The sequence below is a fragment of the Anser anser genome, assembly GCF_964211835.1.
Source record: "Anser anser genome assembly, chromosome: 1".
NCBI lineage: Eukaryota > Metazoa > Chordata > Aves > Anseriformes > Anatidae > Anser > Anser anser.
The window spans coordinates 48596611-48621855 of NC_139720.1; the positions used below are offsets into that span (position 1 = coordinate 48596611).

General features: G+C 43.1%; 1 protein-coding gene across 4 annotated transcripts in view; it reads right to left on the minus strand.

Annotated features, from left to right (window-relative positions):
• CRADD (CARD and death domain containing adaptor protein) overlaps positions 1-25245 on the minus strand; it is a 75925-nt gene that overhangs the window by 18368 nt on the left and 32312 nt on the right. Inside the window, exon 3 of one of the 4 annotated variants that reach the window (XM_083821593.1) lies at positions 19-3402. The exons of the other annotated variants lie outside the window; for them this stretch is intronic. Within the exon in view, the coding sequence (XP_083677719.1) occupies positions 3179-3402 (224 nt within the window). The 3' untranslated portion in view covers positions 19-3178. Of the gene's footprint in view, positions 1-18; positions 3403-25245 lie in introns of those variants that run through there. 4 annotated transcript variants of the gene reach the window in all.

The following is a 25245-nucleotide window of genomic DNA, read 5'->3' on the forward strand; positions in this document are numbered from 1 at the left end:
CCTACAAAACACGAAATAAGTGAAAGTCCAGCAACCTTCGCTGGCACAAGTAAGCTCCACGCAAACCAACAAAAATATCAGCTCTTGGAAATATGATGAGGTCTGGGGACAAACAATTCTCATACTCTTTCCCCTTCGACTGGATCTGCTTGCACCTGGAGGTACGGACGGAGGAAACACCCCAACCACACACACACACACGTAACTTCTCAGCAGACCACCAGCAACTGTTCAGCCAGAAAGTGCAGCTGGAACACAGCAACCCTACACAAGTGATAAAGCACCGATGGGCTGGATTTTATGGTGTCAGCCCCAATTCAATAACAGCATCACAGAGCGTATATATCCGTCAGCCAAGCCAGCTGTTCTCCCAGGTTTCAGCGAGCCTTTAGCTGCAGCGCGTGGAATTGCTGCTTTCCACATGGAACGTGTCATTGGGAGCAAAGTCTGCCACGGCAACTGCAACGGCACCGCACATTCTCGGTGTGATAAGCTGTAGTCAGAGCGGAAAAGAATTGCTTTGTGAGCTGAAAAGCAAACCAAACAATGAGCAATAAAGTCAGGAGCTTCAGGCCAATAGTTCTAATATCTGGTGTTTGTCCTGCTTCCCAAAACCAAGGACAGTTTATGCATGCTGCAGACACTTTCTATTCGCAGCAGTGCTAACACTCTTTATGTACACTGCACGTGAAGCGTCCTCTAGTCCCCACACAAGACAGCCTGATATGGACCCACCCTGCTCTTGTTCTTGTGAGGAAATATAGGAAGCTGGCAGAGGCAATGGCTCCAGATATTCTGCAACAGCATCAGGCAGAAAAAAACATGTGTGTCCTTCCTTGCAAGGCACCAGGGCCCTCCCAGGATTATTTTAATTTTGCCTGTGAGGATGGGAGTGGAGAACAGCAGGCAAATCTGTGGCAGAGCTGAAAAGCCAGGATTTCTGGAGTCTTGGTCATGCACCATAATTGCAAAATCATGCTTCCTGTCTTCCACGTACACAGCAAGTCTTCCTTCTCCCTCCATCCCAGAGGGGATGGGATTATTAGGAATTTCCTTAAGATTCCCTTGCTTTTTTTCTTTCCTCTTTCCTTACCCTGACAGCAAAAAAAGATCACGCCATTAAAGGTAGTCTGGACTTTTGCTTCCAAATACCTTTCGGTATGGATAGGACCAAAAACCAATGGAATAACCAAGCGAGTCACCCTATTATGCAACAGATGGTTAAACTATTTGTGTCGGTAAACTGTGGCTTTCATTCCTCTGAAGGCTGCTTTCCTCCAGGGGATTCCAGTAACTGGACTAACTGAAGTGTGTTTTGACAAGTTATAACAGCACAGAAAACCCACCTATGAAATTACATCCTGGTAGCATCTTCCAAAGTAAACTGAAATCTTGGTATCACAGCTCATTTGGGAAACTACTCTGTTTTCATTTGTTATGAGAACATAGCTTGAGTTTTTTTGTAGATAACAACTGTTCTTATACCTAATGATATGGCTTAATCTCCTCCAGAATTAGGTTTTTGCACCAGCACGGGCCCTGTAGGATCATCTCCTGCGATTCTCACCATAATAAGAATAATTTATTTTCATTTTCAGTCTTAATTTATTTTCGTTTCATCTGCTTTCTTTCACTGTATGTAATTCCCTCACAAAGTCACCAGATCATCTCCAATGTTGTCTGTCTGTCCCCAAGACGCAAACTAATCAAAGAAAATGCAAACAAGGTGCCAGTGTAGATGCCATCCCGTTGGGTAGAGAGGGACACCAGCAAAGTTCAAGGCTCAAGCAATGCTATTCTGAGAAAGGCTTCTGACTACTAAAAATGTGCTCCGCAGTAGTGCCAGTGAGCCCTAGCCATGTGCTGGTGAGGCCTGTCAGGCACAGCGCCTGTTCCTATCACGTATGTTTTCTCGGTTTATTCCCTTAAACCAGAAGCCTACCGGTCTCAGACTGCCATGGCGAGAAAATACGCGGTGGGTGGGAAGCTCTTGCAGAAGTGAGCGGGCCCCCTCGCGCAAAGCACCGCCACCAGGCAGAGAAGCAGACCCAGAAGAGATGAGTGCCGGCTTGCACAAGTCCCGAAGTTGCTGACTACTGAAAGCAGGAACAATAAGCACAAGGGTCACTCTGTCTGTGTCCTGCTCTTGCGTTCCTCCAAAAGAATTTGCCGCTGCCTGTTCTCGGAGAAAGATCTTTGATTGCCATCATTGCAATTGTTAAAAGCAGATAATCTTTGACATTTGTGACTGTGCTTTCCCCTGTCCTGACCAACACGTGTGCCAGCAGGATTGGGAAAGCCTGCACAGGGTGGGTAGGGGCAGAGAGCAGCTGGATCCAAGCTAAATAGAGAATAACCAGTCCAATTCCTCCCTGTTAAACCCGAGGTTTTTGCATCGTGACCGAGTTTAGGCTAGAACCTCTTTAATATGGGGCAATGCTTTATATACAAGTAATTTAGGATTCAGAGGGCAGATGGCTCCAGTTCCAGTAACCACCTCTTCTTCCTCCGGTAAGCTTTAAAATGCTAGTGGTTAGAGCATTTTGGACAGGGAGGGACGGACTGACTCAGTTCCTACTCCCAAGCGCAGTTGCAGCCTGGACGAGTGAGCACATACGATCAATATCCATCAGGAAAACAAAGGAGACAGAGGCCGTGAAAAGGAAGGAAGTCGCACACTAAAACATTTCATTTTTCCATATTTTTCCTCACAAATATCCCAAAACATAACGCAGACAGATTTTTTGCAGAAGTGACCAGGATTTATTAAAGACAGGATATTGATATGAAACATTCATGACCCTCAACTTAGCAGTATTTCTCTTGGATGGGGTAATGAAGTGAATTTATTACATACCAGTGCCAAGAAGCTCATAATAAAAATACAGATTATAGTTCTCAGATTCATCAACTCAAACCAGATATTTCTGAAAAAAATACGCTGCAGCAGCAGGAAGAATGTAAGTCTCATAAGTTACTTGGGTTACCAAAGCTGCATGTGAAATACGTATTTTATCCAACAACAGGATAAAAAGTAAATGATTTGATTTTAAAATTCCGGAACAAAGGCACTCTGTGAAGACATGAGAAGGAGAACCCTTGTTGTGTTATCCCAGGTGTGGGGCGTAAGGGGGAAGATATATAGTTATGTTGGACACGGACAAAGCAAGCAGAGATTTTATTGCATTGCCAAGTTGCTGATTTTACGAGACTTGAAATAAAACAATAAAAGATGGATAAAGCAAGATAGAGAAATACAGTATCTTCTCAGGAAGCTTGGCTTCAGAGAGGATTCAGACAGAACACGGCCACGGCAGAGCTTGCCATTGATCCTGCCCTGATCGCTCGCTCTCCTATTCTCTTCCGCTTCTGACCTTTGCTTCTTTCTCTGCTGGGCAGTATCTGTGGGGGAATCAGCCAAGGAGGATCCATTTATTAAATTCTTAATAGTGAGCTTTGAATATTTCATTCAGCTTCCGCCACGCTCTCTGCAAAATGGGAATATCCCTCTTCAAAACGTTCCCAGAGCCTGCCTGCATCGCATCTGCATGGTCTGCGTGGCTTCGGGAAGACTGAACACATCAGCGTGCTGTGCAAGAAGGAACTCATACATCTCGAGGCGTGACTGAAGGCACTGTCACACGGAAAGCTTCCATACATCACTGTGTAAGGGACCAACCCTTTAACGACTCAACACTCTTCATAGGCAGACATGCTACCAAGGGGAGAAGTTTATTTTGAAGTTAGTGCCGAGAATTTCCAGGGTTTCTATTTCCTCACTTCTTCCAGCCCATCCTCAGAAAAACAATAAATAAATAAATAAATAAATAAATAAAGCAAAGAAAAATAAATCAAAGCAAATACCATGGTGCTTCTAATTTCCCTCCAATACAGAACAGGCAAAAAAGCATTTAAAACTGCTTTAGGTTTGGGAAATTACTAATCATGAGATCTCAAGTGTGTGTCTGTGTTTAGCAGAGAATGTAATGGAAAAAAAAATAAGAGTATTAGTGACTATCCAAGAAAGATTTCAAGAAAACAGGGTGGAAGGGAGTTTGTTTGGATTTAATGTTTCCCCAGCAGCATCTCTAATCCAAACATTACACCACAGGTCAAATGGAGGGGAGCCAGAAAATGAAGCACATTAAAAATAGCCCTTAAAAAGGAAAGTGAAAGTGACCGGTCTCATTCCACCTTTTGTGACCATGAAATGCAAATTCTGTGATGAAAACCAAATTTGGGCTCTGGTGCCATCACTGACTGTACGTAAATACAGCAACCTATGCATGCGAAGTCCAACAGAAAAATACAGAGGCAGCTTTAAAATTCTTCCAGACTTAGAAATCCAAGCTGGTATTACTGCTTGTAAGTAAACTTATATTAAAATATTTCTTTTTTTTTAACTGATAGGATTGATTTAGAAATCGCATTATATCAAAAAGCTGTCACATGTCAGTTTTAAATACATTAACTTAGTTCGACAAGTCAGCGCTATAAAAACGAAACAAATATTATGCCACATTTGAAATACAATGAACTGTCCTCAGCCCGTTGTCCTAGCGCTTCCAAGCCGCCTCCTCGCAGGCAGAGAAGTTCAGCAAAGCTCTCACGAGGCTGCCTGCCACCAAGACCAGAGAAACGGCATCTGGCAGCTGCCTTGGTAGCAATTTATAGCCATAAGGTTAAGTCTTCACAGCCCTGTATCCGAGCTAACAGCCTGGTTCACACATTGCAGTACTCAGTTTTCTTCTGGGTGCTCCTTTGAACTGAAGGAAATTAACCTTTTTTAATGTTTGCTAACACTCAGACTTTGCATCCTGATGCTGATAGAGTCTCATTTCGCCTTTATTTCACGGGGCCAGGAATTAGAAGAAGTTAAGGGGAGAGAAAGCATCGTGGCCATGGAAGGCAGTGACATTGCCCCTAGCAGATCCTCCCAGACAGGAGAACCGCAGTCCCCCTCAGAGCCTCTCAAACTGTTGCAAAATGCCTGTAAGGCATCTCTTTTCTCTTCTCCAGGTGCTCCTTGAGAATGAGACGTGCACCATTAAACAGGGAGCCAGAGGGTTAAGCACCACATTGCCTGAAGGGCAGAGCACTGGAGGCCCGAACAAGCAAAATGCGTTTGTCAAAGAAAAGGCAATTCCAAACTTCTCCTCGCTGAGGAAAAAAAAGCGATCTTACCAGAGGATGAAATGACCAGCAACTTGCAGCAACAAAGCAAGAATTATTTGAGCGAGAAATCTGAAGCATTCTCAGGGAGTGCTGACAAAGCTTGAAAAAATTAATCTCTCCTGAGGCTGGAGGGAGACTCCCTGAGAGGGGGGACACCTGCCCATCCTGACGTGTCATCTTGTGGGAAAAGCAGCTAGGGAGAAAAAACCGAGCAAAGGCGAGTTCTCTATTCTGGAATTCACCCAGACAGGGAAAATTGTTCAAGTGCTGCAAGCTGATCACTTGAGGCTTCTGAAAGGAGCAAGCTCTGCATCTCTTAAAAGGAACAAGCTTCATGTAAACAGCGCTCCGGGGAAAAGACGTTGATGAAAGGTATTGTGCTGCGTGCTTAACATGAAAAGAGAACACTGCTCCAAACAGCTAAGGGCTCTGCAGAGGTCTGAACAAAGGTAAAGTGGGAAATGCAGACTTGCAAGATTTCAAGGACTGGGTTTTGATGGGGCCTTTACGTGCCTTCCTCAATGGTGAGACTCCCTCAGTGTGAGAAACAACTCACAGGAATGAGAAACACCAAGCCATGCTCCTCTCCAGACCTTGAGCACCTCGCAGAGGGCTACCAGGAGGTGCCTCCGTTTGGGGTTCTCAGCCTAGAAGCCTCTTCCAGAGCTGAACAAACCCTTTATTTCACAAGCAAGCAATGTTGCAGTCCTCTCTAATACGATCTGAGGACCAGTGCTGCCGCTGATCCACTTCGTCCAGCATCCCTCGGCACCCACCGTTCATTCCTGCGGTTTGAATCCACACCTCTCGGTGCCCAGAAGGATGCTCCAAGCTCTCGTCCCTGCTAGTGAAGCCGTTCTTCTGGCTGCCTTCCGACACAGAGAGCGCGCGGGGCTTTCTAGCCTCCTGCCCAGGTGCTGGGGGTGTTCGCGCTCAGCCTGTTACCTCCCGTGGTTGGGATGACCCTGACCCCTCGCACGACCCCCAGCACGCTGCACAGTTTTTAGGATGATAATAAAAGAGTCAGTTCTGAGGCCTTACGGGGCCAATTTCCCCTTCAGACCCGTGGTTTCGGGAGGGTTTGCAAATGGCCAATAAAACTCATGGCCTGAGCCGCAGGAGATGAGTCTGAAACAGAGCACAATTAAACTTCCCTGTCGCAGCAATCCCAGCGGAAGCCAGGGAGGAAAAGGGAAAATTGAGTCAATTGAGTAAGCAGTCGTGGCCAGGAATGTCTTTCATTTCTAAACTGCCTGATTGAAAAAGAGAAAAAAAAAAGGGGGGGGGAGAGGAAAAAAAAAAAAGGCTGTGGTAGAAAAAGCCCAGTCAATCAATTAGTCAGTCATTTCCAGTTCAAATATTTCCATAAGTGCTTGGCAGTGTTTTCTATGTAAGGGATGTCTACTGCTGGTGAAAGATTTCTTAGATGGCAGAGAATTCCTCTTGATGACAAACTCCCCTCAGACAAACTCCAGTCTAGGCAATTTCCCTTTGGAAGCCCTCACAACTTGTTAATTTGTTCAAGGATTTTGAGCTTTCTTAAAAGAAAAGCCAGTTGGCTATCAGTTGCATTTCTGAACCTGATACACTGAAAGGGAGAGACAGTACTGAAGTGTAGGAAAATTCCTAAATTTAAGACACCAGTAACATATTATGTATCTGACCTGAATACTCTACCTTCAGAGAAAACATTTACACAAGTCTTTGATGTGTCCCAAACAGCTCTACAAACAAGCTGTGTTTAAGAATAATTTTGACTATTACTGAAATTCAGCCTCATCTGAATTGTAACTTGGCAGCTGAAAGCTGGCAACTCTTAAATAGAAAACTATACAGCTGAAAGTAAAGAGAAATCCTGCAGTCTTTTATATTCTGATAACCTAAACTCCCCCTTAAGTTATAAAATCTAATTAATTTGAGATTTGGCTGTGCCGCTTGAATTTAGGCATCTCTTCTTACAGAAAATATTGTGGGTTTTTAGTCAGTCCCACGAGCTCAATAGAGATTTACAAGATAAGGAGTTCGTGATCTGGCTCTGCAAGCAGGCGGCAGTTATGTTCCACTTATTAAAGCTATTAAAGCATATATGAACATCATGGCTGGTCTGTCATCTTCTGCTCCGCTGCCGATGGCCTATGTCCTTTGAGATCACCTTTTATGCTTCCTGCGTGAATCAAACTGGTCATGCGGGCTTGCAAAGCCAGAAGGCTTTGCCAAGAACCTAGAAGCTGTTCTCTCCGATCCACGTCTTCGTCACAGCCAGACAACTGCCTCACAAGTCGAGCACTGTGCATACGAACGTAACACGCCTGAGTCCAAACTGGAGAGCAGGGCACAGACAGACTCTGATTATTAATCCCAGATCAGACCATACTCCCACAATGGGATGTACATGACAGCAAGCACGCAAGCAGGATTAGGAAAACTAATGACACAAAGGCAAATTTTAATTATGGCACGCAAGTGCCTCCACTGGGCAAAAATATCTAAAAATATCTACTCCTTTATTCCTAAACTTCAAGAAGTCGTTACAATGCCACTAATGGAGGATCTGCAATCACAGCACTTGGTGGCTTTGTCTTATTTTTCTTAATTAGTTATGCTGGCAAATTACATATGAGGACAGATGATAAATATTCCTCATACTGGAGAATGCTCTAATGCTTTCTTATAAAGAGATCTAAATTATGCCATTTCTCAGGGTGTTTTTTAATTTTTTTTATTTTTTTTAGCTTTGAAATGAGAAGTGAAGTGCTCATCAGCTGCAAAGTGCTACTTTAATATCACCCATGCAACAATTACCTCTGCAATAACCTTCATTAGATTAAATTACATACTATCCTTCCTCAGCTCAGTGTGAGGACTAGCTGAAGAATAAAACAAAACAAAACAAAAAAGACTGGAAAGCCATTGTACAGTACAGTGCCTGTATAACAAAGGTGAAGGTACTCACTGCGTGGAAACCATGCATTGCTTAAAAGCTACCTGCCTTTATTTGAAGTCTTAAATAAAACCTAAGAAGTCCCCTACCTATTTCAATATCCATTTTACTGATGCAGTCTCGTTGCTGAAAATACACATGTATGACTGAATAATTCGAGTTTTGCAATACCCAGTCACAAGGAGTTAAACAATGAAGAGAATTTTGCTGTCTTCATTTTTAATAATTCTTGTCGCAACCCAAATATTCTCATGAGGTCTCTTTCCATATAGAGCAGAGATTTATTGAATCCCTTACTTTCTCTAAATAACCAGTAATGGTCTGTTTCTTTCTATTCCATTCTAAAATATGTCTGTCTGTACTTGCTGGCTTTTAGCAAACATACGTGGCTATTAAAACTTTGAGTTTTTAAAGTGTGATTTGCTCTGAAAAGTGTCTCATCAGAATGACATTAAAATTCTTCATGGTTTATGTCTCAAGGGCTTCCAAATAAAATTAATTTCATTTACAAGGCATAGGCTCGGGGGGAATTTTTCATAGTGTCTTTCTTTCTCAGCCCCACTGACTGCCTAGGAGATAGAAACTCAGCTGCACTCTTTTTGATTTAGACATTAACACTGGTAATAGCAAATATGCAGGACAAGACATGCATTTAAGAGAACAGAGCAGTGTAAGCAAAGGCAGAACATAATAACTGAGAAAAGAGCTAATTCAGTGACACTGAATAGAAAATAGTTCATAACTGTACAAAATAATCTGCATTCTGAAGAAAAAAGCAACAAAAGTGAGACTGGTGGGTTTCAAGATGCCGTGGGCAAGGCACATTCTTCATTGACGGATAATTCTGCAGCAAGGCCATAAGCAGCACCAGCAGAGAGAGGAGATTGAGAATGACTGTACCACAAGGGTGGACTCTAACAGAGCTGACTCTAAGATGAAGGGTTCTGCTTCAGGATCTGCAGCCCCAGAGCATAGCCTGAATACTGAGTTATGGGTCTCCCCTGCACCCTTTGATAGGCAATGTGCTGTGCCAGGACAGACAGCTCGGGGCCATGGCCGTGGGCCCGGTCGTGGCACCTCCCCACTCCATGCCTGGCTCTGGAGAGCTGCTGGTCCGGGTGATGTCTTGCCTAAGCTGGACCAGTAACTCTGATCTTGTGTGTAGCCAGCATGTTTGCTGGAAAGAATGTGGAACTGCTTATGGTCTTTGACATACATTAACACTGTGAAGCAAGCACCAGCTGCTGAAGTCTCCATGGAGAGTGGACATTGCCAGCTCTACGCCAGCTAGCTTGGGTCTCTGAAAGTGGTCATGGCTTCCTCTCCTTGGCCTTTGGAAATCTTGTTGAAACTGGGGGAACTGACTGAGAAAAAAAAGGAGACCACAAGCAGCGAGACAATGATCTGTGTCCCTGAACTCATGCTCCTGGAATAAAAATGTTGGCTTTGTTAATGCCTTTGTCAGCAAATAGATCACAGGAAGCCCCACTGATCTTTATCAGCTCAGTATCAGCTTCTCGAGAATTGCCCTTCCGCTCTACAAGTTCACAAGTTTATCTTTACCTCCCGAAAGTGAAGAGCTAACAGATACTCCATACAGATAATCATCTCCATCAGGAGCTCGAGAGCTCTCAGGTTTCCAAAGAAGCATGAAGGGACACTTTTTTCTTGTCAAGTGTCACCAAGATCATGTCTATCAGGTTCTCCACTGTAGATTACTGATAAAAGTGAGAATACAGTATCATATTTATGGGTCAGTGTTCCAAAGCATTCATGGGATGTGATGTCTTCTGAACACCGTATCTGGAAGCCACATATTCAGCTAGGCTCCCCACATCATTTTGGAAACATCTATGGTTTCTGCACACACAGGGCAGGTGCTCCAGCCCCAGCTGTGTTGGTGGGCTTTCAGTGAACTCATTCCAGTTTATCAATGTCTTCCCTGTACTCGGGGAGCCAAAATTAGCCGCTGTATCTAGGTGTGATCTGACGACTGCTAGGGCAGATAATCAGTTATCTCTATCTACTGGCCATGCTTCTCTTGACAGAGCCCAGGACGCTGTTGGCCCCCTTTGCTGCTGGGGCATACTGCTGGCCCACGTTTGGCTTGCTGTGTATCACAGCCCTACAATCCCTGTGTGTATCACAGCCCTAAAATCTCAGCACAGCTGCTCCCCAGCCAGTCAGTCCCCCGCCTGTATTGCTGCCAGGCGGTCTTCCTTCCCACGTGCAGGACTTTGCATTTGTCCCTGCTGAATTTCATAAGGTTGTCACTGACACATTCCTCCAGCCTGTCTAGGTAGCTCTGAACGGCAGCCTTGTGCTTTAGCATACTGAGTGGTTCCCCCAGTTCGATATCATCTGTAGGCCTGGTGAATGCACTCAGCCTCCTACACCCAGGTCCCTGCTATTAAAAGCAGCATGTCCCTGGACAGGCCCTGTGCTACTCCACTTGCCGAAGGTCCAGGTTGAGTATGACACATTAACCACTGACTCCAGTCAGTGGAGCAATGACAGATGACTCGAATGACTCCAAACATTGACCCCAAACTCACACCACCACAGATCAGGAGGCTGCATCACCTATGCGAAAACGAGGGCTTTCACAACAGCAGTATCACAAACTGCTTTGTGGGCTACATTGCTTCAAAAGATCATAAAAATGTATGTGCTTATCTTATTGGCACTAAGTGAGTCTGTGGACACTAAAAAGCCAGCATCTGTGCACAGAATACATAATCTTCTTGAAAAGATTAGTTGCCCTCATACTTCCCATTTGGTAATCATATTTTTATATTTAGTACCTATCACCATGTCAGCAACACTCACTGAATACAAAGGAAGAGAAAGACAGATGCAAGCCACCCTTGAGCGCAGGTGCTTACCAGGTTAACAAGCAGCTTATACGTTAAAAAGACGGTAAGGAAAAATTAGCTTTTTTCCTCACCCTATAATTTGCCAAATCACGGACACAGGATGTTCTGGAGGCTAAAGTAAAACTGGGTTCAAAACAGATTAGAAAAATTCAGAGGATAAATAATTTCCAGTGACTACGAAACACAGGGATCCAAATGCTGCTTTGGAGACGCTTAGGTCCTCTACTTCTCCATCAGTATCTCCTACCAGCCTCTTTCAGAGATACAGTACGGTGCCAGGCAGGCTTTTTCCAAGCCAGTCCACAGCTGCTATTAGGCCTTTCTAATAAAGAGAAATGGGTAAGAGACCATGAAATGTGTAACATGCCAACTGGCCAGTGTGGATTGCACTGAGAAGGTGGGAAAGGTGATGTGGTGCAGGACAATGTGAGCACTTGGGTATGGCATTTGAGAGGCAGGGCTGAGATTAAGTTTTGATAAGATATTTGTAAGGTCATTGTGACACTGATTACATACAAAATCCACAAGTAGGGTAAATATAACAAAAACAAAATGCGATGATCTGATCTTATGATTTATAAAAGGATGTGTATTCATGGCTTCCTCCAAAATGAAAACTCTTCATCTCAACAGAGCAAGATCACCAAAACATAAATATGAAAGAGATCTTAGGCTGCTAGAAGAGTTACGCATTTTAAGAATCTCTCTTTGATTTTAGTAACAAAGCATGTTTCTGCTTACACCAGTTGACAACTTTAAGTACCAAATGATTTATTCTGTGCTATGATAATTTATGTAAAGTATCACTTAGAGCAGGAACCATATGTAAAACGAAGATGACACTTTGCATTTACATAATGGTCCCTGGTTATTCCCTTAGCGTGTAACAAAAAGCCTTTAATAAAAATAACAACAAAAACGCACTAATTAAAGCAATGTTTCACAGTCAAAAAAAAATAATCTGACAACAAATACCAATTTCCCAGTGACGTATTACTTCCTATCATCTTCTCAGCCCTATGCAGAAGGACCAGAGCTATTACTGTGTTCTGAACACAGCTCCCCAGGAATTGTAATTTACTGATTTCTGAAATGCATTAGAAGTGCTGTTCTTATTTTGAGGCCAGTAATTTGCATAAACAACTTTTCTCATAGTTGGAGTTTCTCTAGGCGGGTCAGATAAGAGCAGGTAATCTGCTTAGCAATTCATGCCAGAGATTTCTAGAGAAGACTAGTGGAGTTGATGGGAGCTGAACCCTTTTGTAACTCCCAGAGGTGGTTCACAACGATCTGTTGTTTCTGAGTCATGGGCCCACAGACACAATTCAGCCAGATGTGAAGCATTCTCGATGCCACGCTGGTTTCAGTGGGAGGACCATAAGCAGTGACAGAACTGTGACCTAGCTGCAGGAGTCGCAGTGTACCTTCTGCTGCCATAAGAAAATAATTTCACTAAATTATATGGGTTTCTTAATTGCTGAACACATTATTAATTCATAGCTGACTCATCTTCAAGGCCTTACACACGCTTAGAATCACAAGAAAAAAAAACATGTTGTGTTCGTAGTACCTTCCATCCAAGGATCAGAGAGTACGCCATCCACACTGCTAGGCATCTGTGAATTAGCCAAATGTTTTCTCTGTTGTAAAAACGGGCATTTTGAGTAACATCACTTTTGCTCCTTGCCCATCCTCTCCTTGTATCTGTTCTTCTAGAACAGTCTGACTGACTTCACCAGCAGTCAGGTTCACAGAAGGACCACTTGGGAGCCACTTGATCCTCTCTGAACTGCAGCGTGGGAGGTCAGGCCAGGCAGGGCCTTACAAGTCCCCACTTCCTCCCACCAGCCCCAGCCTTAAAATTGCATCGAGAGGATTCTTCTCGCCTGTTTCCTTCCTAGGTCTTAACCACAGGACCGTTTTTCCTCTCCATCCTGGAGAGTTAAGGGCTCCTCAGCTCCATCCCCCTGTGGTGACACCATGGTGGTGAAGAGCAGCTCCCCAGAGCAGCTGCTCCGAGCTTCTGCCTCATCTTGCAGTCCCTGAGTTTTGACTGGGGCTAGATTGCCTTGTCTTTCTAAATGACTGTATCCACTTTTTCTACCCTCTTCAAACTTTTCTGTGTATCTAATCCTACTTTAAGCAGAGTTTTTACAAGCGCGACAAATACAGGACAAATTTATGTTTGTGTACAGTGTGTCTTCCAGAAAATCCTCTAGTCTTTACTTGCAGGTATGGGGAAATATTAATTTGCCAACCAGCAATTTTCTCCAAAGGTTAGCCACCTCTCTTATTAAAAATGCGAACCCTGCTTCTAATTTGAAGTTTTCTGGCCTCAGTTTTCAGGCACTGATTCCTGTTATGCCTTCTGCTCCTGTTAAAGTGACCTTTTGGCAACCCACTATTTTAGCATCAAGTATTTTTTCCCCATGCACTTACACAGTACAAATGACCCACCACTTTAGTTTCATTTTAACAGGAGAACTCAAACTGTTAAGTTTAACTCTCCCGTTAAGTAATTGGAGGTCATATTAAAATATATATATATATAAAAAAAAATCTTGTTTTCCCTCATTTCTTCATTCTGTTAATTAGAGCAGAATGTTAGAAATATCCTCAGAAACACAGAAATAAGCAAGACATCCCTGCTTGGCCTAGTTATACAGCATGACTCAACAGTGGCCACAGACTTGCAGCACATTAAAACGTTTGTTTTTTTTTTTTTAAATAAAGAAAAATCACTACTTATGCAGGCAGTGAGCCAAAGTTACTCCCTGTAAATCTAGTATAGTATCGAACACTTATAAATGATTAACTAGCACGGAAGCTAGAAAGTTAAAGTACAAGAAAAAAAAAGACCCCAACATGAACAGCAACAGTACACAAAATTCCAATCTCCAGATTTCACTGTGATTTAGCTTACGGTATGAATTTAGTCACATTTGAAAAGCTGTAATAGCGCACTGTTATGTGGCCTTCTTGCCTGCAATGTCTAATAACCTTGTAAGCTGCTACTGCTAACCTGCTGAATCCAAAACTGAAGAATGTTTTTGCATTGATTTTGTGACTTTTGTGCAACTAGGAAAAAAAAACTCTTGAAAAGGTTTATTAATTATTTGTTAAATTAGAATACATTTCCCATCTTAAAAGTAGCCAGCTCCAGTGAACGAGAGACATGGACACATTGCACTGCATCAAATGAAGGTCCAGGAAGATGATAAAGGGCTGAGAGCAACTGGCACATGGGGAGGGGCTGAGAGAGCTGGGAGTGTTGAGGCAGAAGAGAAGGCTCAAGGGGATATTATCAACATGTGGAAATACCCGACAGGGGGAGTGAAGACGAGCCATTCTTCTCAGTGGTGCCCCGTGACAGGATGGCGGGCAATGGGCACAAACTGAAATACAGGAGTTCCACTTAACTACAAGAAAAATATTTTTTACTGTGGGAGTGATCAAGCACTGGACGAGGTTGCAGTCTCCATCCTTGGATGCATCCAAAACCTGACTGGTCGTGGTCCTGACCAACCTGCCCTGGTTCACCCTGCTCTCAGCAGGGTTTTGGACTCTATGATGTCCCCAGGGGCCCCTGCCAACCCCAACCATTCTGTGACGCTGTGAATGTGCATGCGGAAGTGGAAATTCTTTTCATTAGGGATATTGTTTTGCCACTCAGAGAAGTCACTTGCCCTAGCTGCAAACCGATGTGTTTTGAAATTCCCTGCTCTGTACAATTTTGTTCCCTGGCCTTTTTGATTAACAGGTCTTTTCCTGTGCCCCATCCACTCTGTAAAGTATGAAATTCCTCCAGTCTGAAAGAGTCTAATGTGTTCTGGGGATGAAAAAGAATGAGGAGGAAGATAATACAGGATGAATGGTTAAACATCACTTCTTATGCTAGCAGAAAATAAAGCAGGCTATATTTAGAGAGGTCAGCAAATGGACTCTTGAAGATGACTTTGTCAACACCCATGATAACTGGGACTATCCATACAGTTGAAGTTAGGTTTGTGATTAAGAACTCCACTGAATAAAGGCCTGAATTCTGCTCAGCATATGGACAACGTCTACAGTACAAAATCAACCAAAAAAGCCAAATTTAGGAATTCTCAAATGCAGTGGTATCCCCTATGGGTTTTCACTAATTCTCCCTCCTACTGAAGATATTAAAGCATGATGTACTAATGTACTATATAACCAGTAGCTCACTGTTCTTTAACATACAATCGGCCCTTAAAGTCAAGAGGACTGAGGGAAGAAAGACAGGGAAGTTCTAACCAGTTTCACTACTGCTCACTAAGAAATCAGCTTAGCCACTTGTCCTCATTTTAATTTAGCTATTCTAGAGGGAAAATAAAATGAAAATTTGGGGACAGAAAACTTCAGAATAGGTAGTGGTGTTCCTTGGGAGTCCCACTCTGCCTGAAGTTTGGTTTAGGGTGTTGTTTTGGGTTTGTGTGTGTGCATGCTTTTTTTTTTTTTTTTTTGGCGACTTTGAGAGAAATACCTGAGAGCTGTGTGTTTTTATGCTGCACAGAAAATACCACTTCCTACGGGACTGGTGAACAAATACGCCCTAACCGCATTCAAAGAGCTCTTTTTTATTATTACATGAATAAAAGAAACATGGAAGGAATCAGTTTTTCCCTTGCTTGCTCTCTCTCCTTCACATAAAATACAAGACAGCCCCCAAATGAATTTTACTGTTTAACACACAAATTCAAAACTGCAGCTTTCCTAACTCTCGCGTTCCTTATCAAACGCCATTAAATTCTCTAAAAATACCGATCACATTCCACACCTTCTGCAGATGTCAAAGACTGGCATTTACTTCAAAGCCCCAAGGGGCCTCCAGTTCCCCTTTAACTCCAGTGAAAGCAAACCCCAGTTCAGAGAGGAAAAACAGAGATTCAGTGTTTTGGCCTTGATACACAGATTCTATTAGAACGAGCAAACAAACCTCAGGGAGAAAAGAATACCAGGAATAGGGGGATGCTCTGAACACTTAAGCCACCTGCTCTAGTCTTTTTCACCTCAATGACTGTACCCAAGTTTCAAGGATTTCTTTACTAATGGTGGCTTTAGAAAGCTCCGATTTACCATGGATGAAAAGTACTTCAAGTCACTTTAGAAGCCTAACAGTATTGTAAAAATGAAAAACCCAGCACTGACCATGTCTGATCACCCCTGGTTTCTGCAAACCCCTCTGCTATTTGTATCACTCCATCAAATGAACCTCACGCCAAATGGATGTTTTGGCAGTGGTCCCAGACATATGCCACCAAGTCCCAAGCAGCTCAGTGTGACACTTCTCCTACTAATGAGAAGGAGCGAGCTTCAGCAGCAGTTCCTCAATGTTCTTCCCTCCCTGCTCCCCTGGGGTACGTTCCTCATGCCCTCTCCTGCCTTTGAGAACGGGTGGCCCTGGGAGAAGGCGGGAAGGGAGGGATGGGGAACTGCAGTCTGTGTCCTACGAGGACGAGGCCGCCCTTGCTAGGAAAACCATGGGGAACTCAGTTTGCAGTGGGTGGGCAGGGATGGCAGGAGGAGACCCACAGAACTGACCACAGCGCGAGGAGGGCAGGCTGGCAGCCTCCATCACGGAAGACAGAGGCCATGTTGGCCGCTAGTTACCACACGCTCCTGCTTCTCCTGCCCTGTGTCGTCTGCCCCCCTCCTTCATCTTCCCCAAGCAGGTGAAGGCTCCCCCACCCCTGCACAGGTCCCCTCATCCTCGATGCTCCCTTGGCTCTGCCTCCTGAGGCACAGCACGGCCTGGCCCGGCCCGGCCCCGCCATGTAGCCCGCATTCCCCTCAGACAGAGGTGTGTCCCAGCCTGGCAGGCCACCGCGTGGCATCGCCGGGAGGGGAGAACAGCAGAACATTATACGGTGCGAAAAGCCGCTTGGATGGGAGGGCAGGCGGCTGGTATGCGAGAGCAGGAGGATTCTGCAGGAAAAGCTGCCGAGCAAAGCCAAGCCCAGCTGAGACACTGAGTGGTAGGCACAGCAACAGCAGGAGAGAGCAAAAGTAAAGACAAAGATCTTCCTTCAAAAGAGCTGGAAAGGATTATGTAGGATGGTGACCACATCTTTCCTCAACCATTCAGGCCTGCCTTCCAGCTAAGCAGAAAAAAGGAGAGCTCATTTTTTATTATGTGCGAGGAAGCTCTGGGAAGCTTCTTTTGAGAAGAGCGGGTATTCCTCAGTCAGGAGACAAGAAACAGATTTTTCTTTTGCAAACTGCTTCAAGTACTAAGATAACCTGGGCACTGGTTTCTCCCCGAATCCCAGGAAAAGCCCTACTGGTATACAAAACGTTCATAAGCAGAATAGTTGGCCCGTTCCAGAAAGCAAAGGGAAGAAAAAGCAAACAGATCCACCAGACCGTGACAGCATGTGTGCATGCTGGAAAGCAAAGTGGACGCTTTTGGGAGCAGTCAGAAGGGGAATGGGTGAGGACAGAGGCCTTGGCCACGCGCAAGGCCCAGAAGTCTAATAGAAGGGACCGAGGTTTTGGGAACCAGGGAGTGGAAGCGTAAGCAGCTTGATGTTTCTAAGGGAAATCAAGAAGAGAATCATGACTGGGAAAAGTTGCTAAAATGGAGAGAGCTCTCTAAGGAAGGCACTGAAGCATATATCCATCACATCCATGTCTTCCCCTCCAGGGAATTGGCATCTCCACTCTATGCACCACGCACCTGGCTGGGGCTGTGCGCATGCCGTATCACCAGGAGGGGGGAGTCCCTGCTGCCGCGTAGGCAGGACCTAGCACAGCTCTCCCTGTCCAGCAGAAGCTGCCACAGCCCTGAAACCAGATCTAGCATCCTGCTAAATCAGCGGAATTTTCTCTATGGATAGCCAAAGACAAGGGGTAATGAAGGCAGTTTCTCAGTGTGGCTTTGCGGTGTGACACGAGCCACACCACAGAGCCCTGAGTCAGCCTGCCTCCATCTGCAGGGCAGAGGCCCCTCTTCCCAACAAGCCCACCAGTGGCAGGGACTGGCAGATGAATTGGCTGGCACACTCGCAAGGGGACAGTCCTGCAGAGAACAGGCAGCGTGAGAAATCACTGGGCATCTCTGGGTTGAGAGGCTTTGGACGGTTTACCTTAACCAACTCTGTGGTCAACATTTCTGAATGGGAGAAAATATTGCAGTGTGTTCAAGAAAAAGAAGGCAGACCTAGTAGGTGCCAACAGAGCCACTGCGTGCACAGCAGCATGCTAAGGGTAGCAATCTGCTGCCTTTTCCAAGCAAGTGTGCCTGTGGCGATGGCAGCCAGCACAGGGTCTTGTACGTAGCACTCAGGAGTGGCACAGCTCCAGGGGTCCAGCACGCCTCTCCCTTGGAAGTCCTTGTGCAGATTGCATCACAGTTAAAACACATTTCATCACCACTGAACACACTTTCCTTTCTTATTTTCAGTTATCTACCAAGAATTCATTTGAATGAAGGATTACTCTTCAAGACAGCACAGGCATTTATCACACTCAATTTCAACACCTGATCCTAGTAGCACAAACCCAGAGATGTTTTATGGAGGGATCTTCTATTTTTTTCTTGTCATTTCTATGTATTTCAGCAGCCAGAGACTTCTTACCAACAAGATCATGCTGTGTAGAAGACTCTTAAGATCTAAATAATTAATCGTAAATATTAGAAGCTTAGTTCTCAAAGTGATCCTGATGGGAAAAAAAAGAGCTGCAAAAAGCAGGACAGTCAAATAATACAACTGATAGCAACATTTTAAGTGAGTCTGTGCTAAAAGGCCAACTCTGCTGCTGTTAGGCAGGGAGAAAATTGCAGGCTGGGATGAAAACATGCCTTGAAAATAGAGAGCTTCACTCAATTACCTTCTACAATCAAGTGAGAAAATGAATGTCACCCCTGTCACCTGCAAAAGAGTAAACTCAGGCCAGTCTCCACCCACAGGTACAAATGCCAACATGTCAAGCAAAAACATGCCTATCAACAGGAATGCAGTCTTCTCAGCACTGAGAAGGCTATAATTTAATTTACTATGGTTGGCATAAAGCAAACACCAGCTATAAGAAAGGAGATGGAGTCAAAGATTGTATCATTGGGATCTTCAGAAGCTCATCCGCAAAGAAAAAAAGCTTTTACCCAGGTAAATGCAAGTGAAGAAAATGAATTGCAAGGCAATGTTCATACTGGAAGAAGGCAATCAGAACAATTATCTGCCCCAGCAATCTAAAAGAGCCGCATTAAGTCTTGAAATGGGTATCCGTGTATCTGGTCCTAAAGGTCTCCTACAGAACCTGAGAGAAATGCAGGTGTTACGTGCTCCTGGTTTATTCCTCGCTTGGTTATCAACCGCCGCTCATTGGTACAGGGCTGGCTCTCAGACGGGAGAAGCGAGGAGCGCATCCCGGCATGCGTGTCAGGACAAGGAGGAGGGAGGCGCACTGCTCTGGGAGGCGGCAGGTCTTAGCTCCTGGGGGGCTGCCACCAAGCTGGTTGTACGGAGGCGAGACAAGGGCTCACATGTCGGCCCATGCCTGCTGGAGGAGAGGCTGCTGAGCCCAAGTTGGATGGGAAGGGCCATGGCCAGCCCTTTGCAGAGATGCGGACGAGCAGAAGCTGCCCCTGCTGGGGCAGGGCATGAACTGTGCGCAGCAGCCACAGGCACTCCTCTCCCCGCCGCAGGGCCGGGGTGCTCAGCCCTTACTGCATTCCCCGTCCCCCTGCCCAGAAGCAGCACTGGTTGTGTTTGGCACTTCTCAGATCGGGGAGGGGGAAAATGGGACAGAAAGAGTCTGGGAGTCACAGTTCTCCACCAGCAAAGAGGCAAAACAGGGACAGAAACCATAGGAGATTTTTTTTTGAAAGGACAAGATGCCAGGTCCGGTCCTGCAAACTTGCACCTACTCAAGTGAATGGTTCACTGGGGGAATGTGACACGGAGCAGAGAGGACACCAGCACAACTACTGCAGAGATGGGTCAGGTTTAGCAACTCATCTGAAAACCAAACTTCAAATCACTAACATTTCCTGCATGTGGTGGCAACTGGTTTTGCTGCCAGCTGTCTGCTTCAGAGCTGCTTTCCCCAAAGCTCCTCTTGCACACATCAGTAATACTTACTCATACAATAAAATCGGGCTGTGATAAATAAAGTATTTGTGACTGTACACTGACCGAGTACTGGGAGAGCACTTGCATTCTCAGCTGACAACTCAATTAAGTTAAGCGCAGGGTCTTTCACCAAAGACATTATTCACTTCCCTCAGATGGCAGAAACTGCTGTAATCCCAACCAGGATTAGTGGAGCTGTATCGTTTTACGTCATGTGGGAACTGGCCTGTTTACCTTAAACTGCATTTAACTTCATAGACTACTTATTTCATCTCTTCCCCGGAGTGATTATTGTTATACTAAAAAGAGAATGAAGTCAGCCACGATGGATATTGAAAATAAAACAGGATAGGTCTGGCAGCCTCCATCACGGAGGGCAATAACAGGGCAAATGAATTTCTGTTTCTGAAAACAAGCTTAAACTCTGCTGATGTGATACCTGCTTGTGTTTCACACTTACTACCCTAGTGTTTCTTTCCTCCTCATTTTTTATTAATTTAAAATAAAAAATAAAATAAAATAAAGGCAGCATTGATGATGAATTTCAGTTTGCAGCATCTGGTGCCGGTGACTAAGGGAGGGATGTCATCTTCTATTCTTCACTAAGAATACGGTTGGTCCCACCAGCTTAAGAAAAAGACTGTTATGGTTTCCTCTGAGTACTGAGCATCACTGGCGCTGGGTCCTGAGAAGTGAAAGATGAGGATGGACAAATAAAAAAGGCAGAAAAAGACTAAAGATAGAATACTTCTGAGGAAATAGTTGGAAAAGGAAGAGAATAAAATCAGAGAAAGGTCAAGTTTTGGCATCTTTAATGTGAAAAACAAATTAATAGGAAAATGGCAGAAAAGAAGGAACTTACTACTTTCACAGAAACCAAAAAGAGCAAAGATCAGATATGTTTCATTCAAGTGCAGAGGAGAACGTCAAGAAGCTATTACATAATTTCTGCATTTGAAAAAACTCAATTTTTATTATTTATTTACATATCCCTTCCTTCCTTATTTGGTTTGTTATTAAAATCGCCCTCTTTTGGAGGGCAATGTTTGTTTAATGTAGCAAGAATGTATCTGCAATTACTGTCTGTGGGTTTTTTTGCTCCACAAAGTGCAATTAAATTATACTAAACATGTTTACAAGATAGCACATACAGTAACAAATTAGAACCTCTATTTCACTGCTCTTCCAAACTTAAAAACAAACTCCCTGAATTGAAGGCTTTATGTTTTCAAATTCTAAGTAGAACATTTCTTAGTTCCAGAATTCCTGGAAAACAGTAAGAGTAACTGAGAAAAAAACTAGGAACAGTAAAAGCTCAACAAATAGCAACTGTAACTTAATTAAAATTTACTTAATTTCTTAGTCAACTCCAGAAGACAACTGCAATTGTAATAGAAATTCTGGTCTGTTATTCAACTATCAGATTGAAATAATTAATCAATATTCTATCTGAATATGTTTTTAACATAGGTTTTGATGGAGAGGGAGGATCATCTACTGATTTTTTGAAAGATTTAAACTATGCTGTTCTGTAGTTAAAAAAATCTTCAGTCCCGAGAGTGAAAATGTAAAGCTCTGACTGTGACCCCACTAACAAACAAGCTTTACTGAAGTAACGATTCAATAATTCCCCAATTACTGTAAATGATTTACATGAACACTAAGAAATTATTCTGAACGTTGCCTGCATTTTTTCAGGCTTAAATATACGATGAGAATTAATCTTATTAGAAATCAGCCATATTAAAGAAATATGTGTCTTCAGTCCATTAGTTAGGCTTTTATACAGCTTCAACTAGAGAAAAGTTAATTTACAGAAGCATCTTCATTTTTCAGGAAAAGAAAATATTCTCTGAAATTGCAACTTTAAAGTATTTCTGTTAATACATGCAGTCCAATATTAAAAAGCTTTCCTGCAATGCTGCTGTGCTGGTTTTGTTGGTATGCGTTCTAGTCAGATGTTTCTTTACTACAGTAACAAGCTATATTAAATTCATCAACTTTTACTACACTGTATGCAATTCCTCGATGTAAGTCTTTCTATTAAGCAATTCACCAAGTGATTACGGTATGTATTTTCTTGAGACAGAAGCCAGTAACCATGGAACAGATCCAGCAGCCTTGGAACCAGCGACGGAGAGCAGAAAAGAGGGCAGTGTTCAGGAGTTTGGAAGAGGAAGATTTTTCTCATTGTTTTTGTTGTTACAAATGTGAGGCAAGGATGAGAAAACAACAACAGTGACTATGGCTGCGGTGGGGCAGACCCAAATAATTACAAAGACAACAAAGATGACTGGATACTGAAAGTGAGGTGTCCCTTATCCTCGACTGGGTATTTAGCAGATCCTTTTTTATACAGGAAGACGACTGGTACAGCTCCATACCGTGGCACAGACTTGGCACAGATTTGCAAAAACAAAACAAAACAGAAAGGTCTCAGAAGAAGCCCCTAAATAAGGATGATAATGTAAGCTGAGGAAAACAGCATTACAAAAAGAGAACAGAAACATCTAGGGACTGGACGCTGAGGAACAGCCTGGCAGTGTACTGAAGACTGCAGCTTACACAGAAAGCAGGATGATCCACGGACAGAAGGATTGGAAAAGAAAGGAATCAGATTCATACTGACACCAGGAACAGGAGGAAGATATATATACATGATGGGAGACTGTTGTTAGGAAGATCTGCAAAACCTGTCATGCGACTGGATCTAGAAGAAAAAAGAACAGCGTGTCAAATGGATACAGGATATGGAGTTAGGCTGGAAAATTATCCTGAAAAATCTTGCTTTTAAAGGTATGGCAATGGGAAAAAGAATGTCAATGAGGGAAAAGAAAGACAAAAATAAGGAAGAAAACAGATCCAATACTGCAGAGACCAGTAATTGAGAGGAAACACAGGATTATACCTAATCCGGTGAGGGAAATGGATGTGGTTAGTGAGAAACAAGTAAAATGTTTGTGTACTAACACTTAGGACATGGACCAGAAAAGAAAAACAGGAATTTTAATTGCTGGTGCAAAATGTGAAGCAATACATTGCAGGAATAACAGAAAATGCAGTCAGGACCTAGACACAACAATGTTCAGGAAAGATGAAAACACAAGTAAAATGATGGGCAAAAACTGAACATGAATAGTATCATTGGCAATGATAAGAAAAGAATAGTATTTATAATACAAAATCTGTTTAGAGGAAGGAAGCTTTGCAGCAGTCTCTGAGTTCACTTGCAGCAGATTTTTTTTCCATTTTTCCCCAAAGAAATTTTTCACCTGAGACTCAAAAGACAGAATTCCTAGTAGAAAACGAGATTTTAATTTAGGAGATACAGACAGCAGAACACATGAAACAGCAGGGGAACAGATATTTCTGGATGTGAGATTCTGTGTATTTCTTTACCAAATAACTATTTAAACAAGAGGGCCTGTGGGTATTCTCAGGGTTGATTTGGAAGTAGCAAAGATATCTATAATACAATTGGATTAAGAAAATAATTACAAGCTGAGAGAACATTATTTGCTTTTGTTTAAATTAAGCAGATAAGCAAAATGCCTGTTATAAAAGTTCAGGACTTCAAAGGGGCAAGTTTGATAAACTAAAAGGAACCACTTTATTAAATAATCACCTGGACCGAGGACATATCAAATCGGAAGAACTAACTGACCTTGTGAAGCGTAGCTACAGAAGTGAAACTGAAAAAGGAAGATCATGAACAAAAGGACTAAAAGCAAAATTTCTGCCATAAACTGGAAACTCGTCAGCTGAAAATGTCAAAGATGACAAACCCATAAAATCACACTGATAATCCCCCTGAAATAATCATAAAAGACAAAGATTCTTCTGAAGTGTATCAGACGAGTTTCTGTTAGATACAAATCACTGCCATTCTGTAAAGCTTTAGAAACCAGGAGCTCACATGGAGCACTGAGAAAAGTTTTTATTACCCATATTGAAGGAAACTGGCCTCAAACTGATGAAAAGCAGGGTTATTAGAACGGTGATGGGAACAGACCAGCTTCTGATACAAGAGAGGAGGACCTGAGGAGCTTGGCTTGGTTAGCCTCAGGAGATGCAGGCTGAGAGGGCTACAGAACGTGTTTCTATAAATATATCACAGAGGAAGTAAAAGAGCTATTTAAGCAAAATGACAATGTTAACTGAAGAACAAGTGGCTATAAACAGGCCACAATGAAATTTAGGCTGAAGTTAGAAGAAGGCTTCTAGCCTGACCACACTGAGGTTTTGGAACATATTTTTAATAACAGTAGTGAAGACAAAGAACTTAACAGGATTTTGATCACTTTGCAAATGGAATAGCAGGAGGAGGTTGCCTGGAACAGTGAGAGAATGAATGCTAGGTTCAGGAAATCTTTTCCATTCCTAATTTAAATAAAAATTTGTTCACTGAAACTTGGCAGAAGTTATTCAATACTGTCTTTTAATGGATGTCTTTGTTACTTCATGAAATGTACTTAAAAGGAGTGTTAAAAGGAAAACCTGTCTGTTGAAAGACAGCATTGTATTTTTACGATATACAAACAATAAGTACCCTGGAATCCTCACAAGTACATTGAAAGCCATTAAAAACTTGCAGCAAATTCATTATTAGCAGTGATAACTATAAAAATGAGGAATTACTGAAACAGCTTAAAGTTCATGCATTCTGGAGTTATGTATTTTGGTAAAATTCCCCAAATCCAATTCCAGATTCCAAGTGAAAATTCAGTGCAAATAATCCGATACCTATTCTTTATGCCCACTGGAAGCTAACGTTCAGACATGTACAGCTGTGCTGCAAAAGAGGCTCTCTCTTTTTAACACATTCATCCCTGTGCTGCCCAGTCCCCAGAGCTCCTGGATTCACAAGGAAGGGAGCAAAAACGGTAGGAAAAAGTATTTAGAACTAATACAGGGTTGCAATATTTCAGGAATTTAAAGAATTATTTTACCAGGTTTTCTAGAAAACACACACACTCGTGATTTTGAAATAATGCCTCGAGTAACTGCCTACAGAGGAAACCACAGTTTCTCTCTTTTGGGGGACTACAGAAGGATTTAAAAGTGAGCTAGTAGGAGATTTTAATCTCAGAAATTAAGTTACTGCAAATAAAGTAAAACAGATACTATTTTACTACTTAAGCAGAATAGGTACTAGACCTTA